This window comes from Drosophila suzukii, chromosome X (assembly GCF_043229965.1).
Source record: "Drosophila suzukii chromosome X, CBGP_Dsuzu_IsoJpt1.0, whole genome shotgun sequence".
Taxonomy (NCBI): Eukaryota; Metazoa; Arthropoda; class Insecta; order Diptera; family Drosophilidae; genus Drosophila; species Drosophila suzukii.
In genome coordinates this window covers 10,612,712-10,635,038 of record NC_092084.1, presented here as the reverse complement: position 1 = coordinate 10,635,038, position 22,327 = coordinate 10,612,712, and the positions used below count along the sequence as shown (strand labels likewise).

Genomic DNA, 22,327 nt, shown 5'->3' with positions numbered 1-22,327 from the left:
TCTGAATGTGTCGGCGATAATGTAATAAACTTACTTATTTTGTTCTCCTCCAGTTGTAGTCTTTTCATTTAGTTGTAGCTTGGGCTTTAATATGAGTTTTCCTTACTTTATATAATTAGGATTCTGTTTTGTGTTTGATTTCTTGTTCTTTTAGTTGAACCTTGATTTATTTCACTTCGTTACTTAATTGTTTATACATTTAAATTGAAGTATTTAAGCAAACAAACAGAAACAAAAAAATATATAAATTATATATAAGATGGCAAACAAAATATCTTTAAAATGCTTTCTGTAGTTAAAGCATAGAGTAGGTTTCTAGATTTTACTTTCTTTTGCGTCGCATTACATATGTATATATGCCTGTCATTAATATATAAATTTATTTAGCATTTATTTTACTTTTCATTTTATCTTGGACTTAATGACTAGGTTTATTTAAATTTTATTACATTCATTTAGCAAAAAATGTTGCAGGTTTTCCATTCTCTGTTTTGTTTTTGCTTTGACACGACGACGGCGCCTATGGCACATCCTTGTGTTCCTACCATATATATATATCAATATATATATATAGCGTATAGTGTCTAAAAAATATGTTCATATAAATTCAAGCTTTAAAAAATTGGCATTTCCTTTATTTAAGTATGTTTATATCTAGATCTATATGCATAATACCCTTTAGTTTTGTATACGTAGGAAAGTAAAATTTAAATTTACCATAATAAACCCAATGCTAGTTTCTTGTATTCAAAACCAAAACGTTCATATATTATTTATATAATGATGTGTGACACAGAATGGGAAACAAAAGCAATCATTATGTAGCTGATGCGGGATATTTGGGGATTGGGGATTGAACACTTTTAGGATGGCTGGAGAGAGAAGGCAAAGTTTTAGTCAATTGAATTGATCACTATTTGATCGCAGTACACATTCCGATTTATATGTAACAAAACTTCATACATAATTATATAGCTTTGCCTTTTTACAATGTGTATTGGGATCTTAATAGTCAACGTTTCACATACATTTTAACTGAAATTATTGGAGTACCGGACACGCATATGCATTTATAATTATGTTTATATATATTTTATATATGGCTGTCTCTGGCTGTACACAAACATACATACAAAACAAATGGCAAACAAGTTACTACACAAAAACAATTACAGAAATGAGCAATTATATAATCGATAATTGGAAACCGATCAATGGTATTAAATCGTCCATTTAAAGATTGCAAGATATATTTATATCGATTATAGAGAATCGAAAGCTATTCTGCATTTTTCTTTGTTTTGCCTAGTACACAGCGGGGGAAAACAAATCCCCAACGTTTTAAGCTTTACTGAACTTATTTAATACCTGCATGCATAGAAAAATTGAACCTATAGGAACGCTTAAAAAATTACATGTTGAGAAACAAAATTCGTAAACGAAAAGTACCAAAAGATTAATTTATATATTATTACAATTACAATTACATATTTGATTTGTGTACAGAATTGATTCCATTTTCTCTTATTGCCTTCAATTTAAATAGTTTGATTTGCACATACAAATTGCATTTTATGGCTGATCTGTCTGATTTATCTGTGGTTCGAGATAAGTACAAAGAGAAAGATAAATTTAACACTATTGAGGAACTTGACAAATCTTTTGAAAACTAAGCACTTGGTTATTTAAACTGAACAATCAAAGTGGAATACAATTTTTAGATAAATATAATAATATCGCTTTAAACAGCAAATTATTTGGATATATCAACACATATATGTATGCATTAATATATATATATATATTAGGTGTATATGCAGGGCTTCCCCTATTTAGGTTTATATGCTTTATAAGGCATTTCCTTTGCTAGCGCAGCGCATTTCATGCGCTTACAAAACGTTCACTCTACCGTTACAAAGATTATCGCAAAAAAAAATATATAAAATCAATACTAAGAGCAACTAAACAGTTAAAAAGTGCATGTATATATAAAAACATTGTACACTTATCTAACGCTAATTTAGTGTTTTTTAAATAATGCACTATTGCTTTAAAATGCATTTTTCCTTTCTTTTTACAAACTAAAATTTAGCTTAAATATTTTTACTAATGCAGAATTCCTTTTTTGCCTTTTGCTTTTTGTTTTTTCGATTTTCGAAATGAATCAAAATGTAGGTGAAGAATCAAACCATATCAAAAGTGTTAACAAAAACTGTTATCTGATAGTTATGGAGCTAATTTTATAATTGCACGGTAAAATGCGTGTACGACATTTTGGTTAAAAAACCAATAAAATTCTAAGAATAAAAAATATGTATTTATAAGCAATATTTTATTTAATACAACAAAAAAGAAAACGATTTGTATTAAGCGACAAATTTAAACTCATGCCAACAACTAAAAATATAATTTAACCTTTAGTGGTTGTTGACACTTTTGACGTGGTTTCACTCTAAACTCTAACCTAAAAGGAAATTCTACAGTTTGATTCTCTGTTATGTGTAATACTTTTGTAAGAGAAGTGGGCGTGGCCATAGCATATTCTTAGAAAATATATATAGTCATACGCATGTATGATTTAATTAGTGGTTTTTCCATCTCGCTCTGTTGTTCGCCTAGACTTAAATAGGAATTTGTAAGATTCTTGTTTTTGCTTTCTTGTAGACAAGTAAATATTGTTCGCTCCGCCATGAAACTACTTCCTTTCGAGACTAAGGATCCAAGTGTGTGAGCGGATTCACCTGAAAAGTAAGGAAATTAGTTTTGGATTGCAAAATATTGAAATTCAAGGGGAGACATTAAAGTGGATTGTCGTAATCCACCTGCATGCTGCTTCTCCCGCTTCACTTACTCTTCTCAGTTGATGATCCCTACACCCGGTTGGTCAGGTGCGTCTTGTCGCTCCGCTTTGGAGGCGGCGGTGGAGGGCGCTTCTTGGCTGCCACGGCATTGCCAGGCGGCGGTGGCAGCGGGGGTGTGCCAGCATCTCCGCCAGCTCCTCCTCCGCCCGCCCTCACCTGGGCGTGCACGTTCTCGTAGAGCGCATTGTGTGCGTACTCGTAGTGCTCCTGCACCCAGTGGCTCACGTTGGCCGTCTCGCGGTAATAGTGCGAGGAGTTAGCCCCCGAGTTGAGGTTGTGGGCGGCCAGCAGGTCCTCGTTGCTAAAGTCCCGGAAGCCCAGGACCTCGTGCGGCGTTGTGGCCGGCTCCGCCTTGCACTTCTGCGCCACCTGCCACTTCTTGCGCATGACGCGCTGCAGATCCTTGAGGAAGTCGCGGGGCGGATTCGAGGCGGACTCCTGCAGTCGCTTTGGCGAGGTTACCTCGCTTCCGCTGCCGTTGCTCTGGCTGGATAGGCGCGCCAGATCGGAGCGTGGCGGCAACATCGGTCCGGGTGCGTAGGTCTGGTAGGCCGATCCCGCGCTGGAGTTGGAATGGCAACTGAGCGTGGTGCTTGGCGATCGCTGTGGCAGCACCGGCTCCGGGGAGCACATCTTGCGACGCAGCAGCACCGGCGAGTCGGCAAACGAGACTTTCTTCTGGGCGGGTGGCGGCGGCGGCAACGGCGGTCCGGCCAGCTGGGCAGGGCCCACATAATCCGGCGGCGCTTTGTATGGTGGCGCTGCCTTAAGAGCGCCAGGCGACTGCTTCACTGCCGGCTTGATGGGTTTGGCCGGCACCGCCGGCGGCAACGATCCATTGCTGTTCGGCATCATGATCATCAGATTGCTGTTCATTGGTGTGGGAGTAGCTGGACTGGGCGGTCCTGCATAGGTCATGGCCAGCACATCCTCGGGCGGCGGCGGTGGTGGCAGAGACGCCAGCGATAGCTGCGACCCGTACACATCCTGGTCTTCGGAACCATCCAAAGCGGGTGGCGGAGGCGGAGGCGGCAGCGAGTCCAACGAAAGCGTGGACGAGCACATCAGCGAGGCAGCATCGCCCGGCGGTGGCTTAGCGCAGATGCTGGGCGTTGGCGTGGGCGTGGAATTGCTGCTGGACGAAGTGGAGGAGGCACTGCCCATTGGCTCCACCTGTTTGACCACCGTGCTTACGGGCACGGGAATGGGGCGCCGCTTGAGTGTGCCGCTGCCGTTGCTCTCCTGCGACTTGCGTCGACTGTGGCGGCGCGTTAGTGTACCGCTTCGCTCGGGGGAACTGGCATCACCGCCGGCGCTCTCGCAGATGGTGATCTCGCCCACCTCCTTCAGCTGGCGCGTCATCGTAGTCAGCGGCAGATTGGGCTTCATCGAGGGCTTGCGCTTGATGGTGCCCGTGGTGAACTCCGAGTCAAAGCCGTTGTTGTCGTCCGAGAGGCAGCCGCTGGAGCTGCTACTGGAGGCACGTGATGTGCGGCCGCTGGTCGAGTTGGACATGCTACTGATGGCCGAGGAAACGCTGCCGCACTGCGAAGGCACCGCCGACGAGATGCTCGAGATCGACTCACTGCGCATGGAGACGGCAAAGCTCGACTGCGAAACGGCATCGTCGCGGCTCAGGCTGAGATCCTCGAGCAGTGATTTGTGACTGTCCCACAGCTGTTTGCCGTACTTGCACACTCGGATGGCCGTCAGCCAGCGATCCAATGTCGGCAGATCCTCGGCGCAGAGCATCTTGAGGGAGCGACACGACTTGCTCAGCGAGGAGTCAGCCACCGCCTTGAAGCCAAAGGTGTAGTCAGTCGGCGACTTCCACTTCTTGCGCCAGCCCAACCCGGTGTACACATTGTGGCCGTGGAACAGATTCAGGCAGGCCAAGTCGCGCGTGTTCTTGGTCTTCTCCTTGGGGAAGTAGTACAGGCCCGAGGAGCGCAGCACGAAGTGATACCGTTTCCAGCCCTTCTTGGGGTCCGCCTTCATGTAGAGCGGTCCGTCCAGCTGCAGCTGGTTGTGCGAATCGAAGAACTCGTCAAGCAGCATCTGCCGCGTCTGCTCGTCGTGCTGGCACCCAGGCGTCATCTGAGGACCGGGTAGATAGAGCTCCGGGCGTAAGAACAGCGCCACCTTGTCCTGTCGCTGCTGAAAGAGCACGCGATTGCCGGCATCCGAGTTCCACGTCATTAGGTTATCCACCAGTAGCTCGTGATCCTCAAAGAGGCGTTCTGTGGTTTGGGGGAAAAGAAAGGATTAGCAAATAATTTCACTTATTTAGTTTTAAATTACTAACCCATCTGAAGATCGCCCAGGTGCTCCACTAGCGCCCAATTGGACTGCATTAGGACGTGATTCTTGTCGGCCAGCAGGCGTGTCACATGACCACAGACCATGCGTTCATCCACTAACAGTGACTTGGAGGCGCCGTCAGAGGTGAAGGCCTTGACAAACAGCCGCCGGATGGAGGCACTTTCGAGCTTGTGCAGCGCCAGCTGGATCTTGGCCGCCTTCGAGATGCTGTTGGCGCCACTCTGCTGACCACCATGCTGGCCATGACCATGGCCATGTCCGCCATGGACGAGCTTCTCGGAACTGGCCAGCTGTTGCTTCTGCTGCTGATGCTGCTGCTGGTGCAACTGCTGCTGCTGTTGTTGTTGTTGCAGGGATGTGTTCGAGGAGGCCGACGACTCGCTGGACAGCAGCGATACGGTATCGCTAAAGGCGGAATCATTGTCGGGCGACTCAGTGCGCGGCTCCCGGGGCGTGACAACGCCCAGCGTTATGCCCATGGTCATGCCAACCGGTGGCGGTGGATGAACTATCATTCCAGCTGGCACTGGTCCGCCCACGAGTCCCAGTCCCATTCCAAGACCATGTCCATTCTCCGAGATCCCGGACGATGAGCAGCTGCTCACGTCCGCTGAGATGCTGCTGTTGGTGCGCGAATGGGAGCGCGACGAGGCAGCCGACATGGAGACCATGGATGGGGCATTGCTGGGCAGCTGGGCGGGCACTCCGGGTGGCGGTGCTACCTGAGCACCTGCCATTGGAGCACCACATATGCCGGGCAGCAGGGACGCCTCACCATAGCTGATTTGAGCCTCGAGCAGACTCAGCTCGCCCAGGATCTGGTCCAGCTCCGACTCCTGCGAGTCCTCCAGGTTAGCCATGGAGATGCGGTATGTGTGGGAGAGCTGCTTGGCCTCCGGCGTCAGGGGACGATCGCTGTGCCTGCGCAGCTTGACGCCAGCGCCAGCACCGGCGCCGATCACAGGGCAATCTCCACCAGCCACGAAGCCAGCGGCGGTCGTCGTCGTCGTCGTCGACGTTGTCGGCGCACCACCAGCCGCTGCTCCTGCTCCTCCTCCTGCTCCTGCTCCGGCTACTCCTCCGCCGCTGGCAGCTCCGCCCACCAAGATGCCCCTAAGGTTGATCTGGAATGGAGGAGAACAACATGGTGGGATTAGCATAACTTGACTGAGATAAAAAATGCGTTCATTATATTAAAAAACAATGTTCAGGCATAGTTCTTATCCTTGAGCATTTATGGGAGATTTTAGAGTATAATCTTTATCTGGGTAAACCAATTTGCGATCTCGGTTTGCAAGAATTAGTACAATAAAACACCTCATTTTAAGATTATACTGAAAAATAATAGATCCAAGGATTTCCATATTTATATTGAAACTTCTTAATATATTTATAGCATTATAAGGCAGTACTCCGCATTTTAAGAACATTTTTATAGGTAATAGATTCTAGACTTTCTCTATTTAAATCAAATCTTCTAAATATCGATAACATTAATTCAGAAATCGAATCAAACTGTTTGAAACACTTTTCCGTTTAATCCAATCTATCCATGTTTTTTTTAATGACTCAAATTTATCAGTTTCGACACAGAAATATTTGTTCAAAGTGAAATTGAAACGAAGCTAGTATGTTAAACATTTCTGGACCGTTTCTCTGTGAATCGCAGACTCCATAGCTCGAATTTAAAATGCGGCAGATGATAATTGTAGTTGGGGAACTTTGGCTTTATAACGAGACCCAGAAATGTTTAAGTATTATCAGTTGGGTTCCCCATCGCGTTTGCTATTGTTGCCGTTTGTTCGAAACGTGCCCCAGTGGAGCGTCCGTTGTCGAACGACGATTTTACGATTAGCGATTGGCGATTGGCGATTGTCGGTTGCCAATGCAGCTGGGCCAACCGTTTCCGCCACTCTTACCCCCTTACCCCTTTGGAACCCCTTTTCTGGGCGACAGCTTCGCTTCAAACACGTTACACATTTTTAGTTTGGACGGCAGCCCCTTTCCGCCACCAACACCAATCGCACATAAAGAAAAATTGATATCAATTTAATGATTTTATACCACATTTCTGAGCAGATTACACCGAAACGATTATTATTCGATATGGCACTGAGATAGTGATAATGGTTTTGATTGTAATATCATAAAAATATACATTTATTTATCTACGAAAAATTTTTTAAAATCACAGGCATGCAGTGGGAATTGAACTTGAACAAAACATAGGTTATCATAAAAATATTTAAAAAAAATAAAAAAAAAATTATTTTTTTTAAATAATAGGAATTTAAATTTTAAATATCAAACCCTGTACATAACTAACATATATTTGATAAATCGATATCAATATGAAATGAGAACAATGGCAAAACAATTTTTTTTAAGGTACCAAAAATTACAAAAATCCTTAAGCAGTGGGATTCGAACCTAGCACTTCCTACGCTGAAAAAACACTATAAACTTCAGTCTTTTACAGTATATTTTTTTTTCCCTATCCAATGCAATTATGTAGTTAATATCGGGCTATTATTTTTTTTGCTGTGCACATTTGCTAATACTGCTGTCGCTTGGCAATCAAAAGCTGAGCCGCCGACTTCCCCGCCGTCCAGCACTTTTGGCGTTTCTCCAGCAGCAGCAGCCGTCGACATTGCCGATTGTTGAGCACTGTTTTTATCGCCGGTTACAGCTTCTGATGTTTCTCTGGCCGCCGTACTATTGCCCCGATATAATGCAGTTGGAACTGCTCGACGACTGGCTGCCTGAGTGGCGAGTGTTAAGTAATAAACCAAGGCATAAGTCACGTATTAAAGCGACAAAGAACATGGGAGGGGGGGTCGTTAACTGGTTGGGGGCAAAGGCAAAAACAATCACAATGACTGGCAATTGGCCAAGAGAAAGGGGAAGAGAAAGACGGAAGAGATAGGATGGATTTGTAGAGAACAGGGGTTTTATTAGATCACACAGAAAAAAAAACTTTTTCGACCTTTAGTCTTCGAAAGCTTTGATTTTACGTACGTACTGCATCTTTGAATGTATTTTTTTATTTTTTACCAAACTATAACTTTTATACACCGTATTTTAATACAATAATTGAACTGCTGTTAAAACACTTTGTTATTACCCTGGAAATTTGGCTCATTTCAGTTTTTAAGTAAGACTTCACTTCCATTCTTATTGCATACTATCCGAGGTATGTAACTCGGGGAATATGTGACATCGCTGACAACTGCCCACGTCTTACTGGTCATTTCGGTTACTTTCTGGTGATGGAGTTGCCTTTTTTATGGCCTTTTCAACGGTCGACTGAATGAGTCATTGCGTGGCTCGAAAAGGTTTTTGTTTTTTTTTTGTTTTTACTTTACTTTTTAGGTAATTGGCACTTTACCCAACTGAACTCCACCCGGGACTTGCGATGATGATCTGCCATCAGTGTCAGTTGTTCAACGCACCGAGAAGGGCAGCGGATAATGGTGATGCGATGGTGTGGATGTGGATGTGGATGATATGGGGGGAAGGTTGAAACGAGGTTAGAGAGCTGGTTCCATTCAACAATGCACATGTCGCCCCGCTTGGTTAGCGTTGATTTATGGACAGAAATGTACATAAATACGGGAAACGGAGTACGGCATACAGAATATATATGGACAGCGGCGGCGGCATCTAATAACCTCCACGATTGCCCTTTTCCCCAAAACCCTCAATCGGTTGTCCACAAAGTTCAATGACAGCCGCAACAACAAATCCTCAATTGAGAAACCCACGGGGAAATGGTCAGGGGGGTTCAGAACAGACCTCACACACAGAATCCCATTCTACCGGCCATTTGTTGCTGTTAGTTTACGGCTCTTGTTTGCATATTTGCATAGGTCGGTCCACTACTGCACTCCCATTCTCAGTTCGACGACACAGGAAAAAAATCTATCACCAAAATATATTTCACTTGGGGGGAATACTTCTATATAGCAAGAAAATCTATAAAGTAAATACACATGTCTGAGAGCATGTTTAAATATTTAGTCTAGGTTTTTAAGAGCTTTTATTGCTGACTTATCCAGTGAACGAAACCGGTTTTTATCTAATCAAAGCCAAAACCCATTGGGAATTATAGCGTGACAGAGAAGGAAAACCATCAAAGTATAATATAAAATAATACAGCCATTAATCAATTTTAATTCATATGTTGCAACCGGAGTAATATGGAAACTAAAATGAATACAAGGCTTTGAGATCACTTTCATTTGATATTGTACTCCTGATTTTTTTCTGAGCACTGTCATTAGTTTGGCAAAGTATGGGTCCCCTCACAGCCAAGTATCAACAGACCAAACGCAAATAGAAAAAGGTGAATGCGATAGTAGGTTAGTTATGAATTTAGTTTAGCTACAAGAAAGGTAAGCAGCAAAACTCTTAACCCATACAAAATTCTCATCTTTGTAAAACTCTTGTTTTTACACTCAACAATATTTAAAGTATATTTTAATCTATATTTTTTATTGCTTGTTATATAAGAATTACGTTAGTTTGCCAACAGTTGTTCAGGTAATCCCAATCTGAGTCATACGTGCCCTTATTTTTTATGACATACCTTTTTAAAGGTGTATATTTACATAAGTTAATATTTCTCATTAGCTTTAAAACGTTTACTTTCAATAAATGCATGTCTCCATTTTCATAAACAACTGCATTTGGTTATTTAAGAGCCGGTAAAACTAGACCGAGTTATTTCAACAGCTTCCTGTTTCTAGCTTTAAAAGGGAATTTCCCCCACACTAGGTTTTTTTTCCTTATAAACAAAATTTGACACATGATAAACTTAAATGTTATCGCTGACTTATACTTTTCGAAGTTTATTCGCTGTTTTTTCTTTGTTACTGGCAATAAAATCGCCTTGTTATTAAGACGTCTGTGTTTAAAAGTGTTTTAAATTACAATCGTCAAGTGTGAAATGAAATAAACCACTGTCCGCTCTGTTTTTTTTCCCCTGGAACCCTACGTTTCAGTCGCAGTTGATCTGTAAATAAGTTTTTCAGCTGCAGTTCAATGTTCCTAGTGGATCGGTTTTCTGTTGTTCACCTTGGGAGAAGCATGGGTCCAGATCAATGCTACCAATATAGAGGCATGAGTTCCATGATAAACCAATTATAACCTTAGCGGATCCGATAATTGTATGGGCAACCAACTGAGAGCTAAAGCGCAGCTATTAAGTCCGAATCGAGGTTGGGGTTGTTACTTACTTTTACCCACTTACTTTTGATATTAAATGGGTGACCTACCTTACCATAAGGGTCATATCTAACCAACTCTATTTAACAAGTGGTCAAACACTGCAATGCTCACTACTCATGACCTACTCAACCCAAGTCGCATGTTCTGGGCTCATTCCACTCCCTGGGGAGTTTTTTTTTTCCTCCAAAGTAATTACTTTTGCACTACAATAATATTTTCAGTAATTAACTAAAAGCGAGAGTCCCCCTTCTCCACTGACGTCAGTCAGTCAGGGGAAAAAAACAAAATACCACATGGGTGGGGAGACCTCTTTATTCAAGGCCCAAACGCATTATGAATATTCTCATGTTTGTGGACATTTACAGCAACTTCCGCAGTCGATTAATAAAAACAACAAACAGCGTTGCCAAAAAACAAAAAAAAAAACAAAAAAAGAGCAGCGCAAACAACACAAGAGTGGACAAAAGCAACAATGGCAGGCAAACAAAAAATAAATTAATACATTAAATTTAACTTTTAATGGGCCCCATTCACACACACCGAAAACACCCGGGAGTCATGGCAGGGCCTTATAGAGCAGGCGTTTCGCTCCTTTGGCGAAATTGTCGCTCATAAAACGAAAACCTCGAATATGGTGTATATATATATATAATATGTATATGGAATACTGGAATTTATAATGCGAGTGCCTGAATTTGCGCCACCATTTCGACTGATGACCATCATCACCATCAAGAAAGCAACAGAGTTGCGTTCCAACTCGGTTTTAGTTGGGTTCAGTTGAGTTGAGTTGACTCCACTACACTCTACTTAACTTTACGTCGTTCGTTTCGGTTTGACTTTGGGCTTGGTTCGTTAAGCAGCCTAATTGGAGGACCCCCCTTCAGTTGTCCACAAAGAGAAAAGAACCTAAGCATAGAAAATATCTTTAACATTGACTTATTTTGGGTCAACCTATGAGAATAATAAATGGCACAGCTTATAAAGGTACCAAAAACAGCTAAATAGTAAGATCTTTATATATTGCTATCCAAATATGCTGACAGCTGCTTTTATAGTTCGGTATTGTTCAAATATCTCTATATGTCCCATACAAAGGTCTTAACAATACGAAAACCAATTGAATTGATGCCCATTTTTTGTCTGTGTACGTCAAAGTCAACCCGCAGAGTTAAGTTCAAGGCAAGACGATGCAACCGGGTGAACCAAAGAATAAGTAACCATGAAGGGCAGCCCAAATTGCCAGGAAATGGAAATACTGCTACTGTGCAATGTTAGTGGTTCCCATAATGGATTGTTGTAAAAAAAAAAACACACACAATTTGATACAATTAGCGGTAATACTTTCCAGGAACTATTAACTTTAAGATTTATATTTCGAATTTTCCGTTTTTATTTGGCTTTAGAACTGATGGTTTTTAGGATCGTTAAAAAACTGAACCAGGTTTCCAAGTACTTGATAAACATAAATATATCCTCAGACGTGCTCCATTAATATTATATCCCTTTTTCAGGTCAAAACTTCAAAAACCCTCTGAAACTCATCAAGGAAGCGGAAGGAAAAAGACGAAAACCCATTAAATCAACACACGCGATCCTTAGGAAACATCTGATCCTACTTGAGAAATGTTTCGGAACCCTTGTCACAGGATAAAGATGAAGAGCGAATGGGGGTCCAGAAGAAATCTGCGTTGTTGACCAGAGATCGTTCTTCGGCTTTGTGTGGCGCGTGGAAAGGAGCGGCAAGTGACGCGTGTCCTTAAATGCAGCTGCCGCCTGTTCAGTATAATCAACAGTAAATCGGATCCGAGGTTTCGCCCCTTATTTTATTTTCGGGGCAACTGCTGCTACGCACTCAACTCGAACCCATCGCGATGCCCATATCACGGGGGAACCTCTACAACAATGGCAACCAACAGACGTTGCACCTGCCACCAAACACACAATGCAAAGTGGCAAAAAGGAGAAGGCCCAAAAATACAACACAAAAAAAAATGCTGATGACGTTCGTCCGCTTTTTTGAGTTTGGTTTTCTTTTTTTTTTTCATCTTGCCTGTTTCTTCAACCCCTCTGAGTCAGACACACACACCACACTCCGCTGATTATGAGATCAAGATAGTCTCCGTCTCAGTCGTCGTAGACCCAAGGAACAGATGCGTTTTTGAGTACATCCTCCAACGGTGGTTGGTTATCCCATTTGCGCACATTCAAGGCGTGTCCCAAGTACACTTGAAGAAACCCCGATGACAAATAGACAAAGAAAACCCCTCATCGCATTTTAATGATCATATAAACATAAACCAATTATACTTTTAATGTGCTTGGCAAATAATAATAAATAAAGAGTAGAACAAAAGAATGCCTATTTCTCATATGTTTCGCTAAGAACTTGCCGCCTACGCGAATTCTTCAGGCCTTCATCTCTTCGTAACAAATCCTTCTAAAGTTTCAAACATATATTACTTTGCAAACAAGAGCAATGCTTTAATTTGTGTTATAATACTTGGGAAATACTAATAAATAGAGAAGATCAAAAGTGTATGTGTCACTAAGAACCGCCAACGCGAATTCTTCAGGCCTTCAATTCTTCATAACAATTCCATCTAAAGTTTATATATTATTTTTCGAGTGCAATAAGAACAAGAGCAATGCTTGTAATTTGAGATGTTCCCTTTCCTTTTTCATGCCACTCTGGATGCGATCGAATCGGTTTCCCTTGGTTCAGGACTAGACACCCTCCTTCCCTCTTCATCCACCACTCCTATCCACATCAACATCAATCACTTGTTGATATTGTAAAGTGCAGTGTAGTAGTAGCAGACCGTGGCCTTATAATTTTATTTTTCGGCCTGAATTATAAATCATCAGAATGTGTGATTACAAGGTTTATGGTCGGTTCGCCCACCCTTTCTTAATTTTGACAAATTTTTTATTGCAGCTCAATCAATTTCGGAAGGGATTGAGGGTGGCGGTGGTTTTTTCCCCTCTGGGGAATGAATAAGGGAAATAATCCGGGGACGATAAGCACAACATTTTCTATAAATCATTGGCCTAGATGGGCTGCTGCTCGGTTGTATTCCAATCAATGTGCATTATAATATCATAGAAACTAATTCGGCAAATTGGAAGCTAAATGCAAAGCCCACGCATAACTTTTACGTTCCAACGGAATCAATTAGGAACGGAATGCGGAATTTAAAATGTGCTAAAGACCATCTATAAATTATACAGTCATCTAGTCTATATCTAGATCTTGCATATGTAAACACATCCGAACGAACGTTTGTGTGTGAGTGTGTGAGACCGCTTTAAATTGCTGAAATGTTTATTGCGGACTTTAGACGAAGTCAATTAGCGAAAACATTGAGCCTGGGAATGGGAATGGGGATAGCAATGGGAATAGGAATAGGAATACGAATAGGAATAGGAATGACAACTAGAATGGGAATCGCATTTAAATTGGGAACAAGCAACTGATTTACAGTGTGACCGAAGGCCCATTTAACGCAGAGTTCAGTGTGCTAAATAATCCCCATGCAACTGCATTAGTGTCTTTTTTTTCTGGTTCTCCACCTCTCTCTCTCTCACTGTTTGCTCGTGTGGCGAAATACAATCTATTAGCCAAATTGGTTCACTGCACGCCTACATGGTGGCACACAGAGACCCCGATCCGATCCAATCCGATCCCCAATTCCATTCCCATTACCATTCCCGCCGCCGCAGCAGTTTCCTCCTGATCGAAACCGATCTGTTCCGACGCAAACCAAATCCGAACCCAAATCCGAGTCCGCATCCGAATCCAAATCCGAATCCACATCGAAAGACGACGAACGCATGCAGCTCGTGTTTAAATATAATTTACAAATTGTAACAGACGCCCACAGCGGATGGCAAAAAATGAGTGGAGCATAAAGAAAGGCATGGCATGGGGAAAGGCAAAAACAGAGGGGAGTCGGAGCCAAAACCAAAAACCACAACTAAAAATACAAGATATACAAGAAAATGTCCGCTTATTTTGAAATGAAGACGAGACCCATCGACCCCGAGAGCCAGCAGTATTATCTCGAGAAGCGAAAGAGGGGAAGAATCAATAGATGATGAACCGAATGGAGGGAAAATGATATGGATATGGGGGAAACTCTCTAATTGGGTATATGTGCAGTAGACTCGTCGATTGTATAATTATAAAACCGATTGGACACTGTAATACCAATAAACTAACCATGAAATGTTCAGAGATCTTGAGAATTCCAAACATTTTAGTCCATGAAAATCCATTACTGATCAGTAATTGTAGGCAATGCACTTCAATGCAATTTGACGATGGTTAATTGTTCTCCATGAACAACACATACAAGAAAATTGTCTAGAACTCTTTGTAACTTGAGGAATATATTACTGACATTAGTATTTCGATGTGTTGACCGTCCATATGATATCTGAACCCTTTGCATCTAGTAATCTACTTTTATTATATCGCTTCGGCTGTTCTTGACCTAGATAATAAACTTAGGTATGTATATTTTCCATATTTGCAATTCTTCTTGAACTCGATTAAAAACAACTGTTTTCATATTACTAATTCATAGACGCAGTTGTGTAAGCGCTCATTGTGAGTTACATATTTCCATATTGATAGCAGACTCTATGTTATGACTATTTCAGCTACTTTTCGCAAAAGAAATACTAGACGGTTCCCTAAATAGAAGCTAAACAGTGAGCATTATCAAAAAACCAAAAGAACAATCGGGCTTGGCACCCCTGACCCAATGCCCCAAGGTCCCATTTGGAAATGCAGACGGTCAGAATATGTGGGTGGAGATAAAGAAACCACGAAGTGGCATAATATTCAGACAGAAGCAACATAAATTTACAAAACCATAATTTCGCAATCAACATGGGGACCAAGCCAAATTTTTTACATTTCCGCAAGATAATATACATAAGTTCTTGGAAAATTGTTTTTTAAGTTTTCTTATATCTCAAGAACCATTATATTATATTATATCATAATAGAACTGTCTAGTAAACAACTTTTTATTTGCGTTTTGCATTTTAGTTACCTAAAAAGTGACACCTTCACGGTACTTTCTTCTATTTCGTTTTATGCACCCACTATCTCTTCCAACTCCCCCACATTACTAAATAGTGTCTTCCATCATGGAAAATGCTTGATGGCGAAACGCATTTGTGTATTTGTGTGCTTGCGTGAGCGCGTGTGTGTGTCCATTATTTTTCCCCATTTTTGGTTCCTAAACGGAAACAAGCGATAATAAAATTTTTACAGCGACAGCAACAACAACAACAAATGAACAGCGTAGCATTTGCCGCATAAAAATTCAGACGATGTCGCACCCGGCAACCCATGTAAAAGCACACAGCAAAAAGCAAAAAGCGAAAAGCAGAAAGGGAAAAGCAAAAGGCAAAAAGCAAAGCAAATCAAAGGCAGCAGGGCGTGTAACAAGAGAATCATAAAATCTAAAGTAATGGTCTTACGGAAAAATCAGAACACCGGAATATGCAGCCAAAGTGTGAAAAGCATTTATAGAGTCGTACCTTTAAACATCAGGTGATCAAAATCTTTATGGCACTTTCTGTTATAGACTGTTTTAAAGAAATGTTGTAGCACGCAGAGCATGTTCTATAGTTTTCCAGATCGGATCAGGCTTTTTAACTTATTCTTTCTTAAAGAATTTTATATAATTAATTTGATAAGGATGAACATAAGTAACTTATCAGTATTTCCCCCCAAAGTCTTATAGAAAATATGAAATATTTTGGGAGAAAGATATGTTTGTGGGCGAAAATCCCACATTTCATGGCTACGATTGCGTGCAGGGATTTACGAAATAAACATGTGTGGGTGGGTGTGGGCCAAAATCAAAAAAAGAGGGCTAATGCAATCGCAGCAGTACATTTCCAATACGGATCACTCGGTCAAGTGGACCATTACAAAATTATGTAAGCAATGTAATGTAGAACGCTGATTTTCCCTGAAACCAGGTGTAGTCTTCAAAAACAATCAAATCTTCAATTTAAGATTTCCTTAATAATAGATCCTCTTTAAAACAAGCCAAAATTGTAAAGAAACTTGATATCTATCTAGATCTAGATCGATGTAGGTATCAGATATGAATTCCAATTTTTCTAGCCTCTAGTTTAGATAGGATATTATGATACTTCATAGGGTCGTAAATGTCTCCTTTAAGGGTATAAGAATTCTCAACAGCCCCCACCACTCCATGTGTCAGATGAAAAATGCCCACGACAGATATACATGTGTAATTAATGGGCAAAACTGGTCTAGGTCTAGTGCCTTTTTCTCTCTTGGAATCTATAAAATCAATCACAGAACTTCCACGAATTGCCTCGTGAGTCACACTTTTCCGAATGCAGCTCTCTTTTTGGTCCCATTTTCCCGTTGAATTGGTGAGAGATCTTCAATTACAATCTGTTTTTGGACTGTGTGCGTGCCAGTGGCATACGCAGGAATTTGTCAAAGGGGTTTCCTCTTTTTTTTTGTTCAAATTTCAACTAACATAAATCTTTTAAAGTTAATATTTGGCGGTCATAAAATCCTTGAAAGGGGACTTAAAACGCGAAACACCCCCTGCGTAAGCCACTGGGTGCGTACACGTAAAAGGGGTATGTGTGCGTGAGTGTGTGTAATGTAATTAAAAAGAGTTGAGCAAATATTTGACGAACGTGCAGGAGCAATTTGGCGAAGGGGAAGTAAAGGAGTGGGCGAAAAGAGAGTGGCCAAGGAGTCAGTCGAATATGCGGGTGACTCTCTGCGGGGGGTTGGTAGATGCGGGGGAGGGGAAGGGGGTGGAATGACGCACATATGACTGAGCGAATAACCGGCAAAAGTCACAAGGGAGAGTACTAGTTACCAGGGTTGCCACCTCCGTTTCAATTGCCCGTTAAAAGCCATTTCCGAGGGCGCAACAAATGGAAGACAAAGTAAACAATCGTAAAATCGACTCAAGGCCTACCCTTTCTTATTTATGGTTGAATTTTCCCCATTTCTTTCCATTTAAAAAGAACGTTTTTTGTTATTTTGATGAACTGATAAATAAAAGAGTTTTTTATAATAGACTTTACAAAAGTTAACCTGCAACTTGTCGCTGAAGTAAGGGTTAATTTACATGTGAACTACCACTACATTTATAGTTTTCAGTTAGTGTTAATCTGCACTTGCTCATGATGTTTGTTTAATAGATATTTACACATGCTTTAAAAGAAATGAGGTTATCGGTAATAAAATAAAGATAAAGTGTACAAATGTAAGACTTGATTTTACATTTTCGTCAAAATTCGTATGCCTCTCATGGTTTAAAACTGGGAACAAACTTAAAACTGCCAAAAATCAACACACAACTCCTATCTTTCTCTTTTTGTTTTTCGTTCCCAGTCTCTTTTTCGCGCCCCCTTCACTCACCCTCTTTTCGTTTTTTTCTGGCAATTAACAAAAGGCACTTTTAATTATTGCTTCATTTACCCCGCGCAATGTGCTGCCTCCTTCCGATGTTTGTTTTTGTGTATATAAAAGCGGCAATCACAACACAATGGATCAGGGCACTTTAAAGGAACTTAATAAACGCAGCAGCCAACAAGAGGGAAAAAAAGACACAAAAAAAAGAGGCTACGTATTTGGACCGAAACGGAACGCAAAGTCAAAAAAATAAAAATAAAATTGAATAATTGTGCACTTCGAATTCCGCGCGCGCTCTTTTTTCCAATCACTCTCGCACTCGCATCCGCCGTTCCGTTTGTTCAGTTTCGTTACTTGCTGCTGCTTTTCGTCTTCTTTCGTTTCGATTCGTGCCGCTTCGCCTTGCCAGCCTTTTCTTTCCGCTCTGCGATGTCACGTCTCCTGCGCGCGTCGGTCGAAACTCAAATGGCGCACTCACAAACTCACAAACTGACAAGCCGACAGACTCGGAAACGAACTCACGACACCGACGAAGCACACAGCAAAACAAACGCGAGAGAGCTGCCAGTGCTGCCAACCGGCCTGCGGATGCAAGCAAGTTGGCAGCCCTGGTCGGCGGCAGATGCAAGTGCGTGCACTGTGAGAAAAGTAGGGGGTGGTACCGAAGACATTTACATATGTGCATGCATTTGTTCTGCGTCCGCATCGCCTAATCTAGCACGTACTTTCTTAAGATACATGTGCTTTATAACTAAACAAAATGGGCTAACTTGGAACACTTTTGTGGGCTTGTCTTATATTTTTGCAAAAGCTTTGTATTTCTCCCTTTTTGTTAGGAGATTTTTCGTTATAAGCTGCATCTGTTCATCATAAACCATTTCGTTTCAGAAAGGATTATTACTAAATTTTTTTTTTTTTTTACCATTTTTAAAACGAATGATTTTGTGACTCGCATACATTGTAAGCTTTCGCATATCAGGGGTCACAAAAAACTATTCCAATCCAAAATTTAAATCTTGGAGTCACCAAGTAGATTATTTAAAACCAAACAAAATAGGGTTTTAAAAAAATCAGACGAACATTTTAGGACTTTTTTTATTAATTAATGAAATATGAATAATGAATTTAAATATTCAACTTCCTGAAGATTAGTCAGTTTTGCTCCTTTGAAGAACTCTTTAGCACCCACATATTTTTGTACAAATGACCCTAAAAATGTAAAACTATACAAATGCGAGGAAAATTAATTTTTTCTAAAATATTGTTTATATAACATATTACTATTTATGAACAGCTTAAAAGTTTAACTGCTAATTTCAATTGTATGGGTTTCGCATGTTGTTAGTCTAACAATTTATATTTGCAAAACAATGTGATATTACCTACTTGTATACCCCAATTTGTTATTTTTTTTAATTTTATTGCTGTCACACAACAGCTCATTCAACTATACATAGGTACGCATTGCCTTTTTGCTGATGTGTAATATTTACATTTGGGAAAATGAAAATTTGTGCGTGCTGGACAAGCCGAAATGGGTAGGTAAAACGCATTTTTGCCGAATTTTGCTGACCTATGGGCGCAATTAAGCAAATTTGACACGCACCGGGAGGACAGAGTCCTGCTGTGAATCCTTGAGGTGCACGCAGTCACGTCGTGGGATTGGGATTGGGATCCTTGGGATAGTTGTATACAACTGTATTTACTTATTGTATGTTGTCAGTGCTGAAAGCCTTGCAGCTTCCCACAAAGGTAGGAAACAGTTTAGCAAACAACATTTTTATCACAAAAATCCTTAAATGATATTCTACTTCGTCTAAACCATTTTATAAGCAATTTAAGGAGTCTAGTTTTATTACATTCTTGAAAAGTAATAATAATTTTTGTCAATAAATTAAAAAAAAAGATAAATAACAAATAATAATAAGATGATTTAAGGACATTTAACTATAGAACACTATTTTAAATCAAGCATATTACGCTAAATATTCGAGATATTTTGATACTTTTTCCTTTTCGCTTTGAAACAGTAACGGGTTGTATCCAATAAAGGATAAATATAGAAATTATAGTAAAAGTTCTTGATAATATTCACTATTCTGTCTGAATTAAGATTTGTTTTATCTGCGTATTACCACCATCCTGATCCGGAAACTAATGGACCTTCCTTGTCGGGGGTATGCCACAAACTGATGGAAACTAAAGACGCAAAAGGGGGCGGACGAGCACCCGCTGCTGCGGCAAAAACAAAGGGGCAGCAACAACAATTTGGTCGCCTTCGTTGTTGTTGCCGTATTGTATCGCACATCGTCTTTCATCGGGAATGGAATCGGGTTTTTCTCCGCTCTCGTATAAACAAATCCAGAACTTCAGAAAAAAAAAAATATATAAAAAAACTGAACAAAACTCCAACGATCGGCAACTCTTTCAGAATTTATGCACGGTGAAAGTAATGGGGTAAGAACGGAGAAAGAAGCGAAAGAAAGAGCAAAAAAGTTAGTACACCAATTAATGTGTCGGCACTTTGTTGGACTTTCAAGGCGTTGAGTTGTTGCTATTGCCCCAGCAGCTGGTCTACAGATTAATCATCCCACTCTCCGAGTTCGTTTTTATTCATTTTTCTTCGGTCCATTTGAATGAGCCGAATGGAAAATTTGGTTAGGAAAAAATCTGTCCCTACGACATGGCTATATTTTATGGATTTAACCAAGTTACTAAATCTCTTTACTACATGAAGATAAATAACTATCAAACTATTAGCTCCATCATATTTATAATGTTGTAATATGATAGATACACTTGGAAAATAACCAATTGGGAATTATAATTCACTTAAATGTTGGTTAGTAAAAATATATCAATATGTACAAGACCTTTAGAATAAAATTCATCTTGAATACACAGAAAGAATTATGTATATAAAATGATAAATTATTCATAATTACTTTGACAATTTTAAACGAGATAAAAAAACCTAACAAAAATAATATTACAAAATGTATTATTATTACTTAATTACATTAAAATGATATGATAAATGTAAATATTTCACATCCATTTTTTCTCTGTGTAACTCTGTCCTATGATTGTTTTTTTTGTGTGGGTTCGAATTATGAAGTACAGAGGAAATAACTGAGAAACACAAACACATTTGGAGAAACTTGGGATTGGGAGATACTTACATTTGTTATTGTTGCTGCTTCCTCGAGGTTGTGTTGTTGTATCTGCTGCTGATGGTGTTGTTGTTGCTGTAGCTGTTGCTGGAGTAAGTGCAGTTGTTGCTGTAGTTGTTGTTGTTGATGTGCCGCAATACCACCACAATCCATAGTAATTATGGGGACGAGGGGGCGGGGGGTGTGTGTGTGGGAGTGGAGTCGTCAATTGAGAACGCACTCTCTCTCGCTCTCGCTCTGGCCCTGTCTCCTTTCTCTCTCTCTCTGCCCCTTTCTGTGTTGTGCGATCGCTTATTGCAGCGGAATGAAAAGCGAAACAGACATAATTGAAGAAATGCGATAGCGATCCGTCTTGAATTTCAACGATTCGCAGTAAGGGAGCACTGTTAACCGCTATTTCTGTTTCTGTTTGTGTCTCGTTTCTGCCTTTTTTTTCAGCTAACTCTGCAGTCTGCCTTTGTCCATATTTTCGGTGGAAAAACCACTTCCTTGCTCTCTCGCACTCGCACTCCGGCTCGCTCCCTTGCTCTCCTTTTATCTCTCTCTGGCTCTGCAGGCGTTGCGTTGCGTGGGCGAACGAAGGGGAGAGAGCAAACGAAACGAAGAGAGAGACGAACGCAATTTGGAGTTTTATGCACTGGAGTAGTGAGTGTGTGTGTGTTGGGTTCGTGTGTCTGTGTGACTGCTGCCTCTCGCCCTCTCTTTCGCTCGCACACCCAGTACTCCAACTCCAGTTACAATTTCAATTCCAATTCGAATAATTCTCAATCGAGTTTCCAATTGCCAGGTCCTATATTGTCCTTCTTGAATGAATTCGATTGTGTACTAGAATCCTTGTAGCTATTTATTGTGGCCGCCCTGCGCCGAGTGCATTTGCATTTCCAATTCCGATTCCATTTGCATTGGCAGCCAGCAGCATCCCACAAAGGTGCAGTTTCCACCGCCCGCGGCCATCGGTGATTCACAAATAATTCGGACACTTATTCCCCAACTGCAGTCCCAAACAGAGTGGCGGAGAACAGAAAAAAAAGCGGAAAAAAACAAACGGATGGTTACTATCGGGAAACTACGAAAAGTCCGTGCGTAGATTTTCACGAAAAACGCCCCCGAGAAACGCCCGCACAGCTCAAAAAAAACAATACTGCATTGGGATGTGAAAATATATCAAATAGGAATGTGACCATGTTCCAAGTTCAGCTGTACGGCGTACGGCCACATTTCCACGTACCGATGGTTTCGGCAGCCCTAGCACATCTCAATATAGTGGATCCCCGGTTACTGTCCTCGCTTACTTAGCCGAGACTCGT

The 22,327-nt window shown here is 41.0% G+C and overlaps 1 protein-coding gene and 1 long non-coding RNA gene across 4 annotated transcripts in view; one reads left to right on the top strand and one right to left on the bottom strand.

Annotated features, from left to right (window-relative positions):
- Positions 1-12,777, top strand: part of LOC139353447 (uncharacterized) — a 46,156-nt gene extending 33,379 nt beyond the window's left edge. Inside the window, exon 2 of the long non-coding RNA XR_011604720.1 lies at positions 11,927-12,777. This is a non-coding gene — a long non-coding RNA (uncharacterized lncRNA). The remainder of the gene's footprint in view (positions 1-11,926) is intronic.
- pico (ras-associated and pleckstrin homology domains-containing protein pico) lies at positions 1,447-21,658 on the bottom strand. 3 transcript variants are annotated; one of them, XM_017079683.4, is made up of 4 exons: positions 21,030-21,658; positions 5,167-6,307; positions 2,852-5,101; positions 1,447-2,741 (listed from the first exon to the last, which is right to left on the bottom strand). In XM_017079683.4, exons 1-3 carry the CDS (start codon positions 21,171-21,173, stop codon positions 2,871-2,873), a joined length of 3,516 nt encoding a protein of 1,171 aa, XP_016935172.2. In that variant the 5' UTR covers positions 21,174-21,658; the 3' UTR covers positions 1,447-2,741; positions 2,852-2,870. The 3 variants fall into 3 exon arrangements, with proteins under 3 accessions (XP_016935172.2, XP_065724230.2, XP_065724231.2); XM_065868158.2 differs by lacking the exon at positions 21,030-21,658 and adding an exon at positions 17,854-18,319; XM_065868159.2 differs by lacking the exon at positions 21,030-21,658 and adding an exon at positions 17,914-18,319.
- Between the last annotated feature and the right edge of the window lie 669 nt (positions 21,659-22,327).